Consider the following 19,830-nt stretch of genomic DNA (forward strand, 5'->3'; position numbering starts at 1 on the left):
TAAAAAATACGTGTGTGCCTGACCAAATATGCTGCTAGTACAACTTTCAGTAAAACAGTTGCGTGAGCAACTAGAAGAACGCGATGAAGACTGCAGCGGGTCCAAGAATTTCCTCCAAGGACGACTGAAGAATGTTCTTAACAAGAATGGAGATGACCCAGAGACATTCCATTTTCAATCAGGACAAGAAGCAGTTTTAAATAAGATCGAAGGGAGTTGTAGAAAAAATGATAATAAATTTGAAAACGTCTCGCAAATGATTGAAGAATCTTGAGAAACTCGAAAATGTTTCTAGAAGATTCGACGAAGTATGTATTCAGAATAATGAGAAATTCGAAGAAGTTTCTAAAACATTCGATAAAGTAGAAGAGAAGATCAAACAGTTAGAAAGCATGATAACCAATACAAAAGTGCTACCACCAGTTAATACAGTAGCCTTAGATCCGGTAGTGAAAGAAGAATCACCTAGAGACGAAAAGACACATCATATGCGATTCAAATTGCCCCCATTTGATGGAAAGTCTTCTTGGTCCATATACCTTAGACAATTTGAAGCTATTGCGACAGTCAATCATTGGACAGAACAAGAAAAAGCTGTTTCCTTGACAGCTGTTTTACGAGGTGATGCTGCGGATATCCTAAGATCGATTCCTAAGGGTCAAGAAAAGTGTTACCAGACTTTGTTCACTCGACTAGATAAACGTTACGGAGATGCCCATCTACAACAAGTCTACAAACTACAAATAAGAAGTAGAATTAAATGAGCAAGTGAGAGTTTGCAAGAATTTGAAGCAGATGTTGCTCGTATAGCGCTGTTAGCTTATCCAGAGGCATCAGACAACATATTGGAAGAAATTGCTGTAGATACCTTCGTCAATGGGTTGAGAGACAGTGAAACTACAGAAAGCTTTACGACTAGCAAGACCGACAGTTTTAGATGAAGCGCTCGCCATTGCCTTGGAGCACGAAACAGCTAGTCAAGCTTCACGGAGCTACCGAGTACGAACCATTGAAGAAGGCGACGAACCAAACGATGAACGTCTGGAAGAAATGGTATGAAAAGTAGTTCGTAACACGATGCCGAAGAGACGCGAACGGGTCGACACCAAGGGGCAACTGCCGACCTCGAGAAACACAGCCACCATAGTAACTGTTAACATTATGTCCTCCGGTGGAATTCATAGCTTGTACATCGAGTTCGTATTAATAATAAATGTAGATCGTTTTTGGTAGATACAGGTGCAACAAGAACTATTGCACGTGCAGAAGTAGTACGAGGCCATCTTAAATTATCGCCTGCAACAGTAAAGCTTAGAAAAGCAACTGGTGAGATAATTAATACATATGGCGAGGCTAATATGTCAGTATCCATTGGCCAGACCACAGTCAAATATACAGTATTAATTGCAGAGATCTCCGACGAGTTCGTATTGGGGATGGATTTACTAAGGAAAGTTGGGGCTGTATTGAATGTCAAAAATGGAGTTCTCGAGATCAATGGTGAAGAGTTGCCGTTTCATGAAGACAAAGAATATGTTATCAGCTTAATAACTACTTGTGACGTAACAATACCCGGTAATAGTGAGAAAATTTTGATGACCAGACCTGATGGTTACTGCCGAGAGGGAAGTTTAAGGATGGTCGAAGATGTGAACAATGCCGAGTACCTAACGGCAAAAGCTTTGGTGAGAATTCGAGATGTCATTCCTGTAAGAGTTATAAATTTAAAGGGAACTGCCATTAAGTTAAGTAAAAGAACGTTGATCGAACAGTGTGTTCCCGTAGCTTCGATTTGTTCTATGAATACTAATAAGAAATCATCGAAATCTAAGTATCCAAAGGAGCTTGTTGAGATGGTGATTAAAACGTGTCAAGATCTTGATGATGAATGAAAGAAAAAAGTGAAGTATATGCTGATAGAATTTCAAGATGTTTTTGCCATTTCTTTGTTAAATGCATTCTGCTTCTCAATCAGACCAGGTGAAATTTTTCCCAAAACTTTAGGACCATACGTTAATACCGGAGACGCTCAGCCGATCAGACAACAACCTAGACGAATTCCATTTGCGAAAAGAGATGAAGCCGAAGACATCATCAAAGATATGAACAAACAAGGGGTAATTGAACCATCAAACAGTCCATGGACATCACCAGTAGTGTTAGTAAAGACGAAAGATGGTTCAACGCGTTTTTCTATTGACTACCGACAGCTCAATGCGGCACATAAAAAAGATAGTTACCCTTTGCCCAGAATAGACGATACTTTGGATACTCTTTCTGGTTCTCGCTGGTTTTCCACACTCGATCTAAAAAGTGGATATTGGCAAGTAGACATGGAGCCAGCTGATCGGGAAAAAACCGCAATCTCGAAGGGATCAGGACTTTTGACAGTTCACAGTTACCGTTGAAAGTATCGTCTATCGTTAATAGACGATACTTTGGATACTCTTTCTGGTTCTCGTTGGTTCTCCACACTCGATCTAAAAAGTGGATATTGGCAAGTAGACATGGAGCCAGCTGATCGGGAAAAAACCGCAATCTCGAAAGGATCAGGACTTTGACAGTTCACAGTTATCGCCTTTTGGTTTATGTAATGCCCCTGCTACATTTGAACGATTAATGGAGGCAGTTTTAAGAGGTCTAACATGGATAACATGCCTGGATTATTTAGATGATGTAATTGTGGTTGGAAGATCCTTCGATGAGCACGCCAATAATCTGATAGAAGTCTTTCAACGATTGCGGGCAGCGAATTTGAAGTTAATTCCAAAGAAGTGACACATGTTTCGACGAGAAGTGAAGTACTTGGGATATATTGTAGCGAGTAATGTTGTAACGGCTGATCCTGAAAAACTTGCAGCAATTAAGGATTGGCCAGTACCAAGAGATAAACAAGAAATTAGAAGTTTCCTTGGTCTATGTACGTAATGTACGATAATAAATATGATGGCCTATAAAACTGTAAATATATTATGACTAATATCTTTTCTGTTCTAGTCATTTCGGCGAGACTTGTTTATCGGCCGATAGAAACCTCTAGTCCCTTCTCCGAAAAACCAGCCTGAGTTCCCGTTATTCTTGTCAACACCGCCAACAACCGGTCTTCCCCAATGTTCGAGTCAATTCATGTCTGCTCTAGGGGATTCCGAAACTAACGGAGTTTTATATTTAAAGAGGAATTTTGTTGGGAAGAGGACAGTAAATTCTGAAAATTCGCGCCGCGTTTTAAATTGTAACGCACGAATTATAATAAATTGTGTAATTAAGATGAATTAGTAATAAAGACTTTAATAAATTTGTGAGTGTTATAAATAGAACCTTTAATCAATAAATAATAAATAAATTAGAATTAATAAAAATATAACAGTACATATTACCGACGTTTTGTCAAGGGATTTGCCAACATCTTCAAGCTATTATCAAAGTTGACAGAAGAAGGCAAAGAATATACATGAAGCGAAGAGTGTCAAATAGCTTTCGAACACTTACAAATGGCTCTGATCAGTGCACCGATTGTAAGCTACCATAGACAGGAAGGAAAATTTGTGTTGGACGCTTACTTTAGCAGTCTAGCTTAGTTTAGCAAGTCTTGTCGAAACCAGAAAGAAACTAATGCGTTACCAGGAGAGAATTGCTAGGGGTAGTGAAGGGTTGCGAGCATTTCCATAAATACTTGTATGGCAGAAAGTTTCTTCTTTGTACGGATCACGCCGCTCTAAAATGGCTTTTACAATTCCGTAATTCAGAGGGCCAGATGGCAAGATGGTTAGAACGATTACAAGAATATGATTACGAGATCGAACACAGGGCTGGAAGAGTTCATTTAAATGCTGATGCCCTCTCGAAACGGCCGTGCAGTGCAAATTGTAATCACTGTCTTAAATTATAAGAACGACTTTGTCCCGTGAGACGAACCACCGTCATTAATGATCAATAGCAGCCTCAACAGTTACAAGACGCTCAAGCAAATGATCCATGTATAAAAAGACTATTGGATTGGATGCGTCGAAGTGAAAGACCTTCTTGGCAAGACATTAGTGCATTCCAGAAGTCAAGTGTTACTGGAGCCAATGGAATTGCCTAGTGCTAAAAGATGATCTTCTGTATAGAACCTTTGAGAACGATGATGGTACAGAATCTAAGCTTTAGTTGATTGTACCTAAAAGTAAAGTGTCAGAAGTACTGCGTCAATTGCATTACGGTGCATCAGGTGGACACTTTGGTATCGCGAAGACTCTGCTAAAAGTTCGAGAACGGTTCTATTGGGTGAACTGTAAAAATGATGTAAGAAGATGGTGCCGGAAATGTGAACTGTGTGCAACCAGTAATGGTCCAGTTGGTAAAAAGAGGGCACCCATGAAACAGTACAATGTTGGTAGTCCTATGGAACGAGTAGCAATCGACATTGCAGGTCCACTTCCAGAGACAAATGATGGAAATAAATATATCCTGGTAGCCATGGATTATTTTACGAAATGGACTGAGGCCTATGCGATACCAAATCAAGAAGCTGCTACCGTTGCAGAGGTACTTGTTAAAGAATTCTTTAGCCGATTTGGTGTTCCCTCGGAGATCCACTCCGACCAAGGGCGAAACTTCGAGTCAACCCTTTTTCAAAACGTTTGTAAATTGATTGGTATCAATAAGACCAGAACGACACCCCTGCATCCTCAATCAGATGAAATGGTCGAGAGGATGAACCGAACGATGGGTAAACACCTGTCCAAAGTTGTATCAGAACATCAAAGAGTTTGGGACCAGCACATTCATTTATTCCTAATGGCCTACCGCTCGGCCGTGAATGAAACTACAAGCCAGACTCCAACCTGCCTGACGTTAGGTCGTGAAGTTCGTTTGTCCTGCGACCTAGAGTTTGGTTGTAGACCTTCCGAAGAACATGTTGCAAGCGAAGATTATGTCGACCGCCTGAAGTTAAGAATGAATAAAATTCATGAACTTGCCCGACAACATATCCAGTTAGTTAGTGACAGAATGAAAGATCAATATGATTCTCGATGCAAGAATGAAAGCAATGAAGTAGGTGATCTTGTTTGGCTTTATAATCCACAACGTCGTCAAGGCTTGTCTCCTAAACTGCAAAGACAATGGGAAGGTCCGTATGAAATTAAAAAGAGAATAAATGACGTAATATACCGAATTAAGAAGTTGCCGAAAGGTAAACCAAAAGTAATTCACATAAATCGTCTTGCACCACATGCTGGCTCAACTGAAACAGAAGAAGTACGAACCCTTCAACATGAGATTAAAGATGACCGGCGACCAAGCTTTAATGAATTTATGTCAAATTACGCAGAGAGAAAGAGTGCTAGATTCGGCGTGACGACAGAAGTTGAGCAGGATCTTTTTAGTGTTCCGCATAACGTCTCTCTAGCCCACGGTATTGCCCAAGATCTTGAGATGACTAAAAGAATCTCATCTGTATTCTATAGGAAGTTCGGTCGTTTGGATGAGTTAAAAAAACAGCAGCCTAAAGTTGGAAGAGTACTGAGATTAAAAGATGGTCCTCGATCTTTGCTGTATATGGTGACCAGGAAGTCGTATACAGACAGGGCAAGCTACGAGGATATATGGCGTGCTTTAACTAATTTGAAGAAAATCGTGTGCAATTATGACATCAAGAATTTGGCCTTACCCAAGATAGGCCATGCACTAGAAAATCTGGATTGGAAGATTGTCAGAAGCATGCTTGAAGTGATCCTCCGAGAAACCGGCGTACGAATTACTGTGTGTTGTATTAACCCGAAGAGATCGTGTCCTTCAAAGTCTGTAGACTATTATTCCTTCTTGAGGGGTTCATGCAGAGCTGGAGAGCTCTGTAGATTCCGCCATCCTGGGCCTACATCTGGAGTTGCTGATCGGGACGCTCAGATCTAAGAGGGGAACAGTATATATATATATATATATATATATATATATATATATATATATATATATATATATATATATATATATATATATATATATATATATATATATATATAAGTAACGATGATTCAGGGAGTTTTAGTTGTTAAGATATTTATATAAATTCGAACCGCTCGTTTTATTTAATCTTGCTACAGTATTTTTAAGGATAACATAAACTATTGCTTTTGCAATTGAAAGAACATTTTTGACCGCTTTAAATTGTCCAGTATCATTCTATCTATCATATTTTCTAAAGATGTGAAACAATTGTATTTATTGTAAAGAAGTTTATTGCGGGCGGCAGTTAAAAAGAGTATTTAGTTATAGCCACGGCCGAACCAAAAACGTAAAAAAACACGTTTTCGATCTTATTTTCTCTCGTTATAACCAAATTTGCCTCGCTATAGGGGGTTATAGTTCAATAGAAATTTCATAGGACATCTAATGTACCTCGTTATAAGCGAAACCTCGTAATAACCGTGTTCGTTATAGAGGAAGTATACTGGGAGTATACAATGCTTATACTTATTTTTAATTATTCTAAAATATTTCTAGCTAGAAAATAAAATCTTCAAAATTAAATATAAACTTATTAGGATTTGTACGAATGGATTCTGAACCAGAAAAATTACATCTTGATTACTTTTGATTAAGTGCTATTCGTTGTGACATGATAAGTTTTGACTTTATGTATGTCAAAGAGTTCTTGTACAACATAATTTTTTTAAAAAACACAGAAGTTAAAACACTTCACACTTGTATTGTGGTATAAAAAACATAGTTAAAACTTTATAAAAAGTGTCGTCAAAATTTAAGTACTAGCATAACGTTTTCGATCTGAACAGATCATCCTCAGTGGCTTGTGTAATTGTAGCTAACAATAAAGTTATATGTGAGACCTCCTATATGGGTTTACATAATTCCAAATGTTAGATTTTGATTATGTTGTGACTCTAGGTCGATGACAATGGATAAATTTTAATTACTTTAGGGACTACATGTCTCCCTGCTCGATTTTTAACAAGTGGTACTCGTCAGTTAAAACGACACAGACCAACTGGCTGAGGTGACAGGAATATAATTTAAGAAGTTTATATTTAATTTTGAAGATTTTATTTTCTAGCTAGAAATATTTTAGAATAATTAAAAATAAGTATAAGCATTGTATACTCCCAGTATACTGTCTCTATAACGAACACGGATATTACGAGGTTTCGCTTATAACGAGGTACATTAGATGTCCTATGAAATTTCTATTGAACTATAACCCCCTATAGCGAGGCAAATTTGGTTATAACGAGAGAAAATAAGATCGAAAACGTGTTTTTTTACGTTTTTGGTTCGGCCGTGGCTATAACTAAATACTCTTTTTAACTGCCGCCCGCAATAAACTTCTTTACAATAAATACAATTGTTTCACATCTCTAGAAAATATGATAGATAGAATGATACTGGACAATTTAAAGCGGTCAAAAATGTTCTTTGAATTGCAGAAGCAATAGTTTGTTATCCTTGAAAATACTGTAGCGAGATTAAATAAAACGAGCGGTTCGAATTTATATAAATATCTTAACAACTAAAACTCCCTCAATCATCGTTACTTATATATACATATATATATATATATATATATATATATATATATATATATATATATATATATATATATATATATATATATATATATATATATTATATATATATATATATATATATATATATATATATATATATATATATATATTAAACCCCTCCCCAAATTCTAGGTACGCTACTGAGGTGTTTACCCATTGTTCGGTTCATCCTCTCGACCATTCCATCTGATTAAGGATGCAGGGGTGTCGTTCTGGTCTTATTGACACCAATCAATTTACAAACGTTTTGAAAAAGGGTTGACTCGAAGTTTCGCCCTTGGTCGGAGTGGATTCTCCAAGGGAACACCTAATCAAAAATTAAACCAAGGGAATATCTTGGACATCCGTGCAAAACAAATTGTTTTAAATGTATTTAATTATTATCTAAATTTAAGAAGTGGTGAAAGTGTTAGAAATTTAACCGATAAAGTAAGTGCTATGACGGGAGTAAGTTTTAGTACTATTTCTAAAATACACAAAGAAGCTGCGGAAGGAGGACTAAGGCCCATAGAAAACGTACCAAAAGTAGAGTGAACAGCAGAAAATTCATAGTTTGCATTCATAGTGCATAGTTTTTTCTTTAAAAATTTACCGCCGAGATTCAACAAAGTTTTTGCACTGTTTAAAAAAGACATAAGATTTAGCAAAAATGTCACGCACAACAAAGTGGAAAATACTCCATGAAATGAACTTTGTTTTTTTTTCAAATGAGGAGTAAAGTCAAGCATGATTGAACGGCCCGATATTCTAAAATGGAGGCATAGGCATTTGCGTGAGATAAAACAATTTTGTTCTCAAGGATACATCGTCGTTTATTTGGACGAAACTTGAGTGAATATTGGACATAGTGTTTCTAAAGAATGGAAGGACCTCTCAGTGACTTCAACCAGGGATGCGTTTGTTAAGGGGTTGTCAACAAGCCTAAAACAGCTGACACAACGAGGCACCCGATTTGTTATAGTGCATGCGGGTAGCGAATTGGGCTTTGTAGAAGGTGCTGCATTTTGGTTTTTAGCCAAAAAAACTCAGTGTAATTGTTGTTATTACTTACATGAAAATAAAATTAAAGCTGCACTTGTATTTTTTTTAGTTACATCTTATCTAAAGTGTTTATAAATATGTAATGTTAAACAATAATAAAATTTAACTATTTTTATTATCCTATAATAATTACATACCTATATCTGTCAATTAAAGAAACAAGTATTTATAATGCATTATTTTGTATTCAACTATACATATCCATTTATTACTGAAATTAATTAACTACAACTACACAGTGCTGAATACGGCTCTGATTAGAATAAATCATATATCGATAATCTAATGACATCACTTGCCTGAGAGTTTTGGCAACACTGATGTCCATAAGCTCAATGTTATTTTCTTAACTTGAAACAAAGTATAGCGTCGATAGCTTTCATAAACCATTGTGAATGTAAACAGAGAAACTGCTTTAGTTCAACTGGAATTTAACCGATTGTATTACAGGTCGTAAATCTAATTACGATTGGATGTTATGAGATAACTTGTGTCCATCTTATTTACTTACCGTTGCACGTCATTATCATTGACAGAGATCGAAGTTGACATAGTTGCCGAAGCATAAAAAAATCCTGAATCCATTTTAAATCAAATAGGTCACATAATTATTGCAACAGTGGATTATATAGTCCGTCTAGAAAGTATCCGGAAAAAAGAAATCAGAATTATAATTTTACGGTATTTGTTTCTATCATTTGACATATAAAATTTCAACAAATAATTCATCTCATTTACTTATACAATCTCCATTTAAATCTAAACACTTAACTAAACGTCCAGATACTCCCGGAACTAGGTCAAGGCCATAATTTTCGGTAATGGTGTTCCAGGCCTGTAAAACTGACCGAATCAAACCTTTTTTATCTCGTGGCGCTGCTCGTTTCACTTCAATCTTCATTAGTCCTCATATATTTTTAATGGGGCTAAGATCTGGAGATGCTGCTGGCCAAGGAATTGTTGCAAATTCGTGTTTTTGCATCCAAGATTGAGTATAAACAGAAGTATGGCATCTTGCATTATCTTGCTAAAAACGCGATACCTCTGGATATAAAACATGAGACTTTTCAAAAAGAAAACCATTTAGGATGTCACAATATTTCGCACTATCAACAGTATCATTAACTATGCAGAGAGGTCTAGCACCACGCTGAGATATTTTTCCCCAAACCATTATTTTAGTGGGAAATTTGGAAATTTTAACGGTTACATTTTCTCTTGATAGGACTTTTAGATGCTTTGCACCAAGCTGGAAACAAGTTTCATCAGATATAAAGCCATTATTAAAATTATCTTCTCGAAAACGTTGACAAAAATCTATTCTTCGTTTCCTTTGCAGAGGGGTCATTGTAGGAAAGCATTTAAAGTGTTTCCGCGAATCTTGCGCAGTCTATCCGAAACTGGTCTATGTCTCATATCTATGACATTTTTTATCCTCTTTATTGTCTCATACACTGCCCTTATTGCGAGTTCAGTCAATTGCACTAATTTTTTAACGTTTCGGACACCCTTTCTATACAAATATTCCACCACTCTCCTTTTTTCTACTTGTGACATTATTTCACAAATCTTAAGTCTGTTTACAAACAACAACATTTGACAGATGGTGTTGTCATACGATATTGTCCATAACCTACTATCGGCACAACCTACTTGATGCATTACTTTTGTCTTAAAATGTTACAAAAAGGAAATCTATTAAAATTAGGAAAAATATAAAATTCCGGATACTTTCTAGACGGACTATACAACAAAACAAATTAATATTTAATGTAAATAAATCGAAACAAAACAAGAGTTAAACAATAATCTTGTTAAAAACAATTTGAGCCGCTTATATGCGTCGCATAAATGTAATTAAATATAATACTTTAAAATTTAAAATAATAAAGTACAAAAAGTGTCAACACCGCAACTGTCAAATAAGTGTTATCAATTTATGCCAAAATATCACCTTCATTCGATTGCAGTTACAGTGTATTCCGAACAAATATTCTTCATAAAAACGCTTTATAATGCATTTATATATGAAACATATTATTGTGTATTTCTTTAAGTTAACATAATTAGAAATCTTTAAATATTATTTCTACGCGTATATAATAAAATATGTCTAGTGGCTGTAATTCCAGTGTACTCGGCAAAGTGATTCTAAAAAAGAACACACCTACCGCCTAAATATTTCGTGTTGGTATCATGTGACCTCACGGGATATAACGCAGATGACGTACAACGGTAAGTAAATTAGATGAAGTATACACTGTTGCTATACCAAAACATCCTGTAATATTTACTTTAAACGAAGTTAAAATTCTTGTGTCGTCAATTGACGACACAGTGACTGAAAGGTTTAAGAAGATTTAAATTATTTGCATTTAGAATATTAAGTCTGAACAGACTCCAATTTGTTTTATAATTTGAAAATGTGGGGTATTTTATTTGTATATCCTTCACAGCTGACATACTTGAGGACTCCCTTAGGGATTTCAGGTCTGCACTGTTGGATACCAAAGAGTGGTTCTGTGTTAACAGGCTTCTGCTTAGTGAAGCAAAGATCAACATGGCTGTTTTTGCTCTTAGGAACACCCAGACTGAAAACGCAGATGTGACAATTGTGAAGTTCTTTGGAGTATACCTGTACCCCACGCTTCAATGGTGTCAACATATTGACTATCTGGGAAAAAGCCTATCAAAGAACTTAAATTTGCTCAGAAATCTAGCATCAGGCATTTCACACAACGTCTTACGAACAGCTTAGTATGCCATTTTTAACTCGCATCTGACAAATGAAATCTTGGTCTGAAGACATTTGGCAGGAATGCCGAGAGTCTTTGGTTTGCAATGTAAGACTATAAGAGTCCTTGCAGGCCTTGGGTTTAGGGACGATTGCAGATTGGCCTATGGGTCACTGGGAATTCTTACCGTGCCTTCCTTATATCGACCATGCTGAAGAAGAGTGTTACAACTCAAAATTCTCCGTTTTCGAGATTTATGCAGTAATCAACCGAAAACGTGGTATACTTTTCTGAGAAAAATGATTACAACTGTAGTTCAAAATTTGTACGCCAGATTGCCACATGCAACATGGTAACGTCAGTGGTTTTGACCGACTGCTATTAACGAGAGTGTTACAACTCAGTCTGTTACCGAATGTTCAGTTGGGATTATCGCCGCTTCTTAGAAACACCATTACATTTCGGTTTAAAACATTTCAAGTGACTGTGCTATTTCTAGAAAAGTGTTATAAGTTGATATAAAACTATTGTATATCGGGGTAAGTTGAATATTTAGTAGTATTGATTGTAAAAAAAGTTTTATATTTAAATGTAACTCTTAGCTGTTATAGGTTTTATTAAGAATATAGTAACATTGTGACTTGTAACAGTCTTCTCGAGAAATTTGAATTAAATTGTTGTCTGAATAAAGTAACATTGTGGCTTGTAACAGTCTTCTCGAGAAATTTGAATTAAATTGTGGTTTAAGTCTAAATGTATCTATAATCTGCAGATTTTAGTTTTTGTATTTGTATTATTTTAGATTCATTTTTAATAGTAATCCTAATCCATATAAAAATATCATGAATGTTAGTTAGTTAGAACAGAGTATGTTTTGCTAAGAAAAAAATTATTGTATAATTATTTGGCAGAATGTTTTGAGTAATACGTTTTTCTCTCACGTAAAAATGTTTTACTTTCGTTAGTATTGAGAAATTAATTATTTCTTATAATAATAATAATATAATTATATTTTACCACAATTTAGAAAAGTGAGTTATTTATGTTTATGTGTCAATTTCCGTGATGTTTTTATTCTATCAATAATTTACTCAATTATTACCATTTCAGGAATACCGTAAAAATATAAAACCATGTCAACATCTGGTCGAAGTACACACATATTGCGTATGTTAAATATTGATATTAGTTGTAACGAAAATTTTAATATCTCTCAAAATACTACATCCGAGATACCCAAGGAAACTGAGTGTATAACTACTACAACTACTGATGAATTATGAATATATTTAGCAACGATGCCACACTTCATTGTCATCCCAACCAAATGGTTAATTTTGTTGGTGCGAGTACTTCTGGAAATCCAATTAATGAAGAGAACCCAAACCACACACTATCCACTGAAGTGCTTAAAAATGTATCGAATATTTCTCCTCTTCTTGGTACCGGAAATAGTAAGGGAAACAACTCTAATTTGTTTATATATAGCGCTAAAACTATTCTTTTTTAGAAAACGTAACTTTGTCATCAAAGCACGATAGGGCAATGGTATCTGATGAGGATAGTGCAATAGTTCATAATGCAGAAATATCTACAGCAGGGAACAAACTAACATGCATAGGTAGTCACATAATATATTTGTGTAATTTTATTTTACATACTTATGAATTTCTATATAAAATTAATATTTTTTATGTTGTAGAGAATCTATCATCAAGCTTATCTTCATTTTCATCAAGCTCATCTGAGATTAATGAAAATGACTCCAATGCTGCTAATAGAATTGAAGGTGACATAATCAAACATCATTTTGAGTATAGATTTAATGGAACATTATTGTTTTAGATTACTCCGATGAAGACTCACAAAATGATCCATATGGATCCGATGATAGCGTGCGCGATCCCTTATATCAGGAGACCCGTGAATCTTCCGATTCTGAAGCAGAAATAGAAGTAGACCAAGGTGAGAATCCGTCAATGAGAAAGAAAATGTCGGCTGAAACTCAAACTGAGAAAATTGGAAAAATAAGAAAGAGAAGACCCGAATTATGGCAAAAGAATCAATCAAAAAATTTAAGAAACAAGGGAGAATCATATATTTCTACTCAAATACAGAAAAATGAAAATGGTACACTATTAAGAGTAAAAAAAGAAAGGCCACAAAGATTCATTCTACCACCATGTGGTCAAAAATGTAGGCTTAAATGCTCTGACAAAATTTCTGCTGAACAACGAGAACTCATTTTTTCAGAATTTTATAGGCTTGGAGATCTTGGAAAGCAAAGAGAATATATAGCATCAAATATGACACAAATAAATCCAAAATATAAATACAGTAATGTTGCGAATCCAAGAAAACCGAATAATGAATTTACCTTTATAATTTCTGGGCAAAACATAAGGGTTTGCAAAACATATTTTAGCAACTTTAGCAATTAATAATAGAACTATTCAGACTGTACTAAAAAAACAAAGTGTATGTGAATCTGGTAAGGTTATTGATGTAGATAGAAGAGGAAAACACGGAAACCATAAAAAGATAAGTACCGAAATACAAGACAGAATAAGGTTACACATAGATTCAATTCCGAGAGTCGAGGCTCACTACTGTAGAGCCAATACTTCACGCGAATTTATAGAAGGTGGAAAAACTTTGTCAGATTTACATAGAGATTATGTAAAATTATGTCAAGAGGGGAAAGTGGAATATGGAAATTACCAATTTTACAGCAAAATCTTCATGGAGGAATATAACCTATCTTTTCATGTACCGAAGAAGGATCAATGTGAGTTGTGTCTGGAGTATCACAGATGTTCAGAAACGGAGAAAGCTAAATTGGAAGAAGACTATAAATCTCATTTAAAGGAGAAGGTACTCAGCCGAGAAGAAAAACAAAACGACAAACAGAAGAGTGCCGATGATGTTTATGTTTATGACCTTCAAAAAGTTTTGCCATGTCCTACTGGACATGCAAATTCATTCTATTACGTCTCAAAGTTGAATGTTTTTAATTTTAGTATATTTAACATCAAAACCACAGAAGGAGTCTGCTATTTGTGGCACGAGGAAGAAGGTTTGCGAGGTGCAAACGAAATAGGAACATGCCTTTTTAAATATCTCGAAGATCTTTCTAATAAAAGTAATGGAGCAGATTTGAATATAATTTTTTACTCTGACAATTGTTGTGGGCAAAACAAAAACAAATATATACTTGCCCTTTATGTATACATGATCAACAAACTAAGAATCAAGTCTATCACCCACAAATTTTTTGTTAAGGGGCATAGTCAAAAAGAAGGGGACAGCGTACATGCCAAAATCGAGAATGAGATTACAAAATATAAAAAGTCCAGTCCTATTTTTGTTCCCGATCAATATGCTGTAATAATCAGACAGGCTAAAAAAACGGGCAAAAAATATCAGCTGAACGAACTATGTTCCACAGACATACTGGATTTAAAGAAATTGTCTTCACATCTCTACATTAATATTCCAAAGCACGTCAAATTTTCCACTCTCCGAGTTATTAAACTGCAAAAATCTGATCCCACTATCTTGTTTTATAAGTACTCGTATGGAGAAGAAAGTTTTATGGAAACTGAAATTATTAATCACAGAAAAAATATTGAATTTGATAATATAATATTAGAACCTGCTTTTGTAAACAAACCAGGGATTTCAGAGACAAAGAAAAAGGGGTTACTGGAGTTAATTAAAAAAAAAATGTGTTCCCCATTATTACTTAGATTTCTTTAAAAACCTTTAGATTATTTTAGAATATTATTAGATATTTAAGTTTGAATTTTAATCATAGTGTTTAAATTGTCAAAAAATGATTATTTAAGACAAGCATTTGTTCATTTTGTTAGTTTTTAATAGAAATAAAATTGTTTTAAGTTGGAATATGTTTCTCATTTTCTACAGAAGAAAGGTATAAGTTCTAAAATTTTCTGCAATAAGAAATTATTTCTTGTAAAAGCAATGTTTGTTAAACAACTGTTTTATATTATTAAAAAAAATATGAAATCATTAAGATAAAGATAATATTAATACATTTATAAGCCATAAAGTTATTTTGTTACAAGATATATCATAAAATTTTTTTATTTAAAAGGGTTACAAGTATTATTTTTTCTAAAACTACTATTTGTTGGAATATTGTACAGTCCAAGGTTTGAAGTGAAAGATAAAAGGTATACATATGTAATAAAATCAATTTTAGATTTTAAACGGCGTCAACAGTATCAAACATTTTTTTACAAAAAATCTTTAAATAGCTCTACTGGAAAATTACGTTTTTTGAGTTGTAACTCTCTTCTTCCGCATGGTCGATATATCTATGAGAACCTTTTGTTTGTAAAAAGGAGCAGGCTGATTTGGAAGCCATTGGAGGCTAAAGAGGTGTCAAACTGGATCAGGGTATTGGACAATTAAATTTTATAACAAATTGTCTGATAACTTAAAAGATCTTCCCACAACTCAATTTAAAAGTAAAATTAAGGATATTTTAATAAAAAATGTATTTTATAGTAGTGAGGAATATCTGCAATTTTAAACTATTTTAACTCAAACTGATATGTGTTTATTAGAAGAAGATAGTGATTATGTAATTAGAATTTAAGATTATTTAATAGAACTATTGTTCTGCTTTTATTTTGATTTGTGTTCGAAAATACTCATTGTAAGTTTCAACCAACCCTTTATATCAAAATTAAATATTTCGCTATGTTAATAATTTTAGACAATAGTAGACTAAAATAAAAACCTTTTGAATATAAATACATCTTTTGATATCAAATCTCTACAATTCTACAGGGAATTAATTTTTACTATGAAATTAACAAAAAAATGTAACTATCTTTAAAGTACCTCATATAACACTGCTAAAACTTATATTGAAAAAACGAAACATCGTGAAGAGTAAAAAAATGTAAAAATATACAGGGTGTTCCATTAAAAAGAGATAAGTTTGTTCCACCCCGTAAATATGCCCTGGAGAGATCGTGAACTAGTTTCCATCAAAGAAAACATTAAAATTTGGGTGTTAAATTACTTTTCGGTGAAGTTCATAAAAATTAAGCATTTTTAAGGCGTCCTATTGCTATATAATCACCCACAAATTATCTATTCAAATATTACCTTTACTTTTTCCTTCTTTTCGGTTTTTGAAAAATTAAGCTTCTCCGCAAAAAATCTACGCAAATGTTCCATATTCTCTTCTTCAGACCGATTATCACTTGCTGCAGGTTCTTCAGACTCTTGCCTCTTATTTTGCGTATCTTAAAATGATTCGAATTTAAATAGTAGGTTATGATTTAAATATATAAATTTAATAAAAATACCAACTATACCTTGTTCCTCTGTAGTTGACATTATAAATTATTTATTATTTAAATTAAATTATTTTATTATTCATTTCCAGGAAAGTTTGACATACAGAATATAAATTTGACGAGAGCACAGAATACTTACTAATCACTTAGTATTCTGTGACGAGAGGCTAATTCGCCCAAGTAATGCCGACGTTGCCAAATGCGCCAAATGGTGATGTGTTGTTGGTCTTTTGTCAATTACAACCACAAGGCAATGTGAAATGTGAAGGCAGGTGAAGGTATGTGATTTAATTTGAAAAAGAAACAGACTTTGAAATCATAGCACACTACCACCCTTTGAAATCTGGAAATGAGAAATCGAAATTGCAAACAATTGCTCTGACATTTTAAAAAGTAAATGTAATAGTACTACTGTAGAAATACTTTATTTTAGTTGTAATAGAAGTAAATCAAATAATAATGTTAAAATATTTAACTGAATAATTAAATATTCATAGATTTATTCTTTATAGGTTATGTCCAAACGAATACAACAAAGATCTACTTTACAAAAGGGTCAAGGATCACGTAAGATAGCAATTCATGTACAAGTACAATTAAAGTAACTATAGAAAACAACACAATTCTTGTAGAATGGCAAAAACTTCATTATGGTCATACCAAGAAATTTCACATATTATTGATATGTGATTCACAACATATCAATTTAAAAAAGGAAGATAAGAACATAATAGGTTCAAAGCTAATAATCGGAGTCCTACAGCAAAGGTAAAAAAATTGTCTTTCTTTTTTTTTCTGACTTACAAAATTCTCTTCGAGTGTATTAAACATTTATTTCTGGTCGTTTTAGAATTCTAGAAACTAAAAAGACATATTTATTCGCAAATCAGACTTTTTCCATAAAAAAGAAGAGTGTGCAAGTAAACTCCAGTCTTATGAGATCTACTACTAAACAAGAACTCAGCGATATTAAAGAAAATTTATAACATTCCAATGAAGAATTATTTTTTATATCTATATAGCCATCACGACATGAGTATCAATATTAAACATATGCAACTTGAAAATTAAAATTTATTAAATAGAAATGTGTAGTTTTTATGTAGGTACGAATGTTGTAATTTAATATACTAATTACATTTTGCAACAGTTGCTTTAAAATAATAAAAAAATGTACAATTAATTCTAGAGCCAAACAGAAACGTTAGGAACATATTGAACTTTTCCTTATAATAACAAATAATAACATCGTAACCGTCAATATAAAACTTTTACAAGTGAAGTTTTGTTTAAAAAAAAGTATGTATTCTTTGCTATTAACGAATCAAATACTTCAAGTATTTATTTCTTTTAAAAAATAACTACAAAAATATTTCATTCATTTGTTAATAACATGGAAGACTATTTTCATTTTGATTGTTACGATACGATGTGTTTCCCGAAAGGGGATTATTACGCCTCTATTATTTAAAAATCGCGCTAAAATCTAGGTGAAGAAAATCTGGCAACGTCGGCACTGTTTGGGTTAATTAGCTTCTCTTCTCGTTAAATTTGATGTTGACAGGAAGCAGAAAAAAGCCAGTGTTGCCAGAGAAATTTTTGTAAATGTACCAGAATAGTGAAATAGTAAAACAAAAAAGGGCTTAATGGAATTAGAACAAAAACTTACATTATAATTATTGCATATTTACTTATTTATATATGAATAACCTGAAAACACAAGACTTTAACTTTATTAACTAAAACTAAAAATACGACGAATTGAACAACATAGTCAAACAAAACTGTTGTTCTCTCTTTCTCTCTATTATTATCAAATGTTTTGATGTTGGTATGCTGTGGTATGACATTTAACAGATCTTAAAGGTCACGTCCATCGAGTTAGAATCTATGGAGAGGGCATCACGTGACTAAAAACCAAGAACGGTTGACTCATGATACTATGAACACAGTATAGACATTATCTATACTGTGCTATGAATAACAAGATAGGATCTTCATGTAGCACAAAATCGGTCGTGTTCGCGCATGCCGTCATTGGAGACCAGAATTTGAATTCTTGTTAAAGTTAAATGGGATTTTTATGCATTCTGTGATGAAATTATTCGATTAGCAAAATAATAATATTAAAAAAAGGTTTAATAATTACAATAATCGTACACAAAAGGATATTTCCAAACTATTTATTAAAGATTATTTATTGACACATACAAAAAACTGACATTACGAACGTGCAGGTCTCCAATTACGTCACGACTTATGCGCAATATCTTATCTTCTTAATCATAGTATCATGGGTTGACTACATAGGATCAAGGTTAGTAGATGTTAAGTAGGTTGTCTCGTAACTATGTGGGCGAAGCGAGGGGAAGGCAGAATGCCTACGTCACTCATACGACAAAGTCAAATTTGACAGTTGATGGACAGTTGTCTGCACGTCTGAGTTTAAGTTCACGTTTGTTGTTGTCTTTATTCTATAGTATCATTAGTTCGTTTATTTGTTTAGTTATTGTTTAGTTTTTATTTTTAAGTATAGGTATAAGGACATTATTTATAGAGACTTATTATTTAGTTATTTGTGTACATAAACACTATATTTTTTAGATGAGGTAAGTATATATAGCTTGAAGATTTGTGCTTGAAGGACTAATAATTTTTTGTATTTTAATCTAATAATAAATTATTTATATTACCTATTGGTTTTTTTGCCTACAACAAGATATGATAAGAATGCTGCAAATTCCAGGAAAAACATAAGTAAGTTCCTACATATTTAGTATTTTTGCTTTTGAACTTTTTCTACTGTTTTTTTGGGTTTTTGTGCGAAATAAACTGTTATCTCCATTTAAAACACACAATATTATCACTATAATCAATTCTATTTTTTGTCATCAGACTATTGATTTTAGAAAAAAAAATTGATATAATTACTAATATAAGAACCACTTAACATCCCTATACCCAAGAAAATCCCAAAATATATTGCAAAACCTAAGTTTTTGAACCTTTTATTAGCATTGAAGCTTATGGCAATTTTAAAAGTGTCGTATGGGTGACGTATTGCCGCCTTTAAAAAGCGAGCATTTGATTGGTCTATAGTTACGAGACAACCTACTTAATAAACTCGGTTCGCTATTCCCAGTCCGAACTGTCTAG

At 33.5% G+C, this 19,830-nt stretch overlaps 1 protein-coding gene across 3 annotated transcripts in view; it reads right to left on the minus strand.

The window, feature by feature from the left end:
- Positions 1-16,851, minus strand: part of LOC140439726 (NAD-dependent protein deacetylase Sirt2-like) — a 522,839-nt gene extending 505,988 nt beyond the window's left edge. For all 3 annotated transcript variants that reach the window (XM_072529839.1, XM_072529838.1, XM_072529840.1), the window contains exons 1-2: positions 16,693-16,851; positions 16,481-16,620 (exon numbers count right to left, since the gene is read on the minus strand). In XM_072529839.1, the coding sequence (XP_072385940.1) occupies positions 16,481-16,620; positions 16,693-16,714 (162 nt within the window). In that variant the 5' untranslated portion in view covers positions 16,715-16,851. The remainder of the gene's footprint in view (positions 1-16,480; positions 16,621-16,692) is intronic.
- Positions 16,852-19,830: the final 2,979 nt, after the last annotated feature.

The sequence above is a fragment of the Diabrotica undecimpunctata genome, chromosome 4, assembly GCF_040954645.1.
Source record: "Diabrotica undecimpunctata isolate CICGRU chromosome 4, icDiaUnde3, whole genome shotgun sequence".
Classification (NCBI taxonomy): domain Eukaryota; kingdom Metazoa; phylum Arthropoda; class Insecta; order Coleoptera; family Chrysomelidae; genus Diabrotica; species Diabrotica undecimpunctata.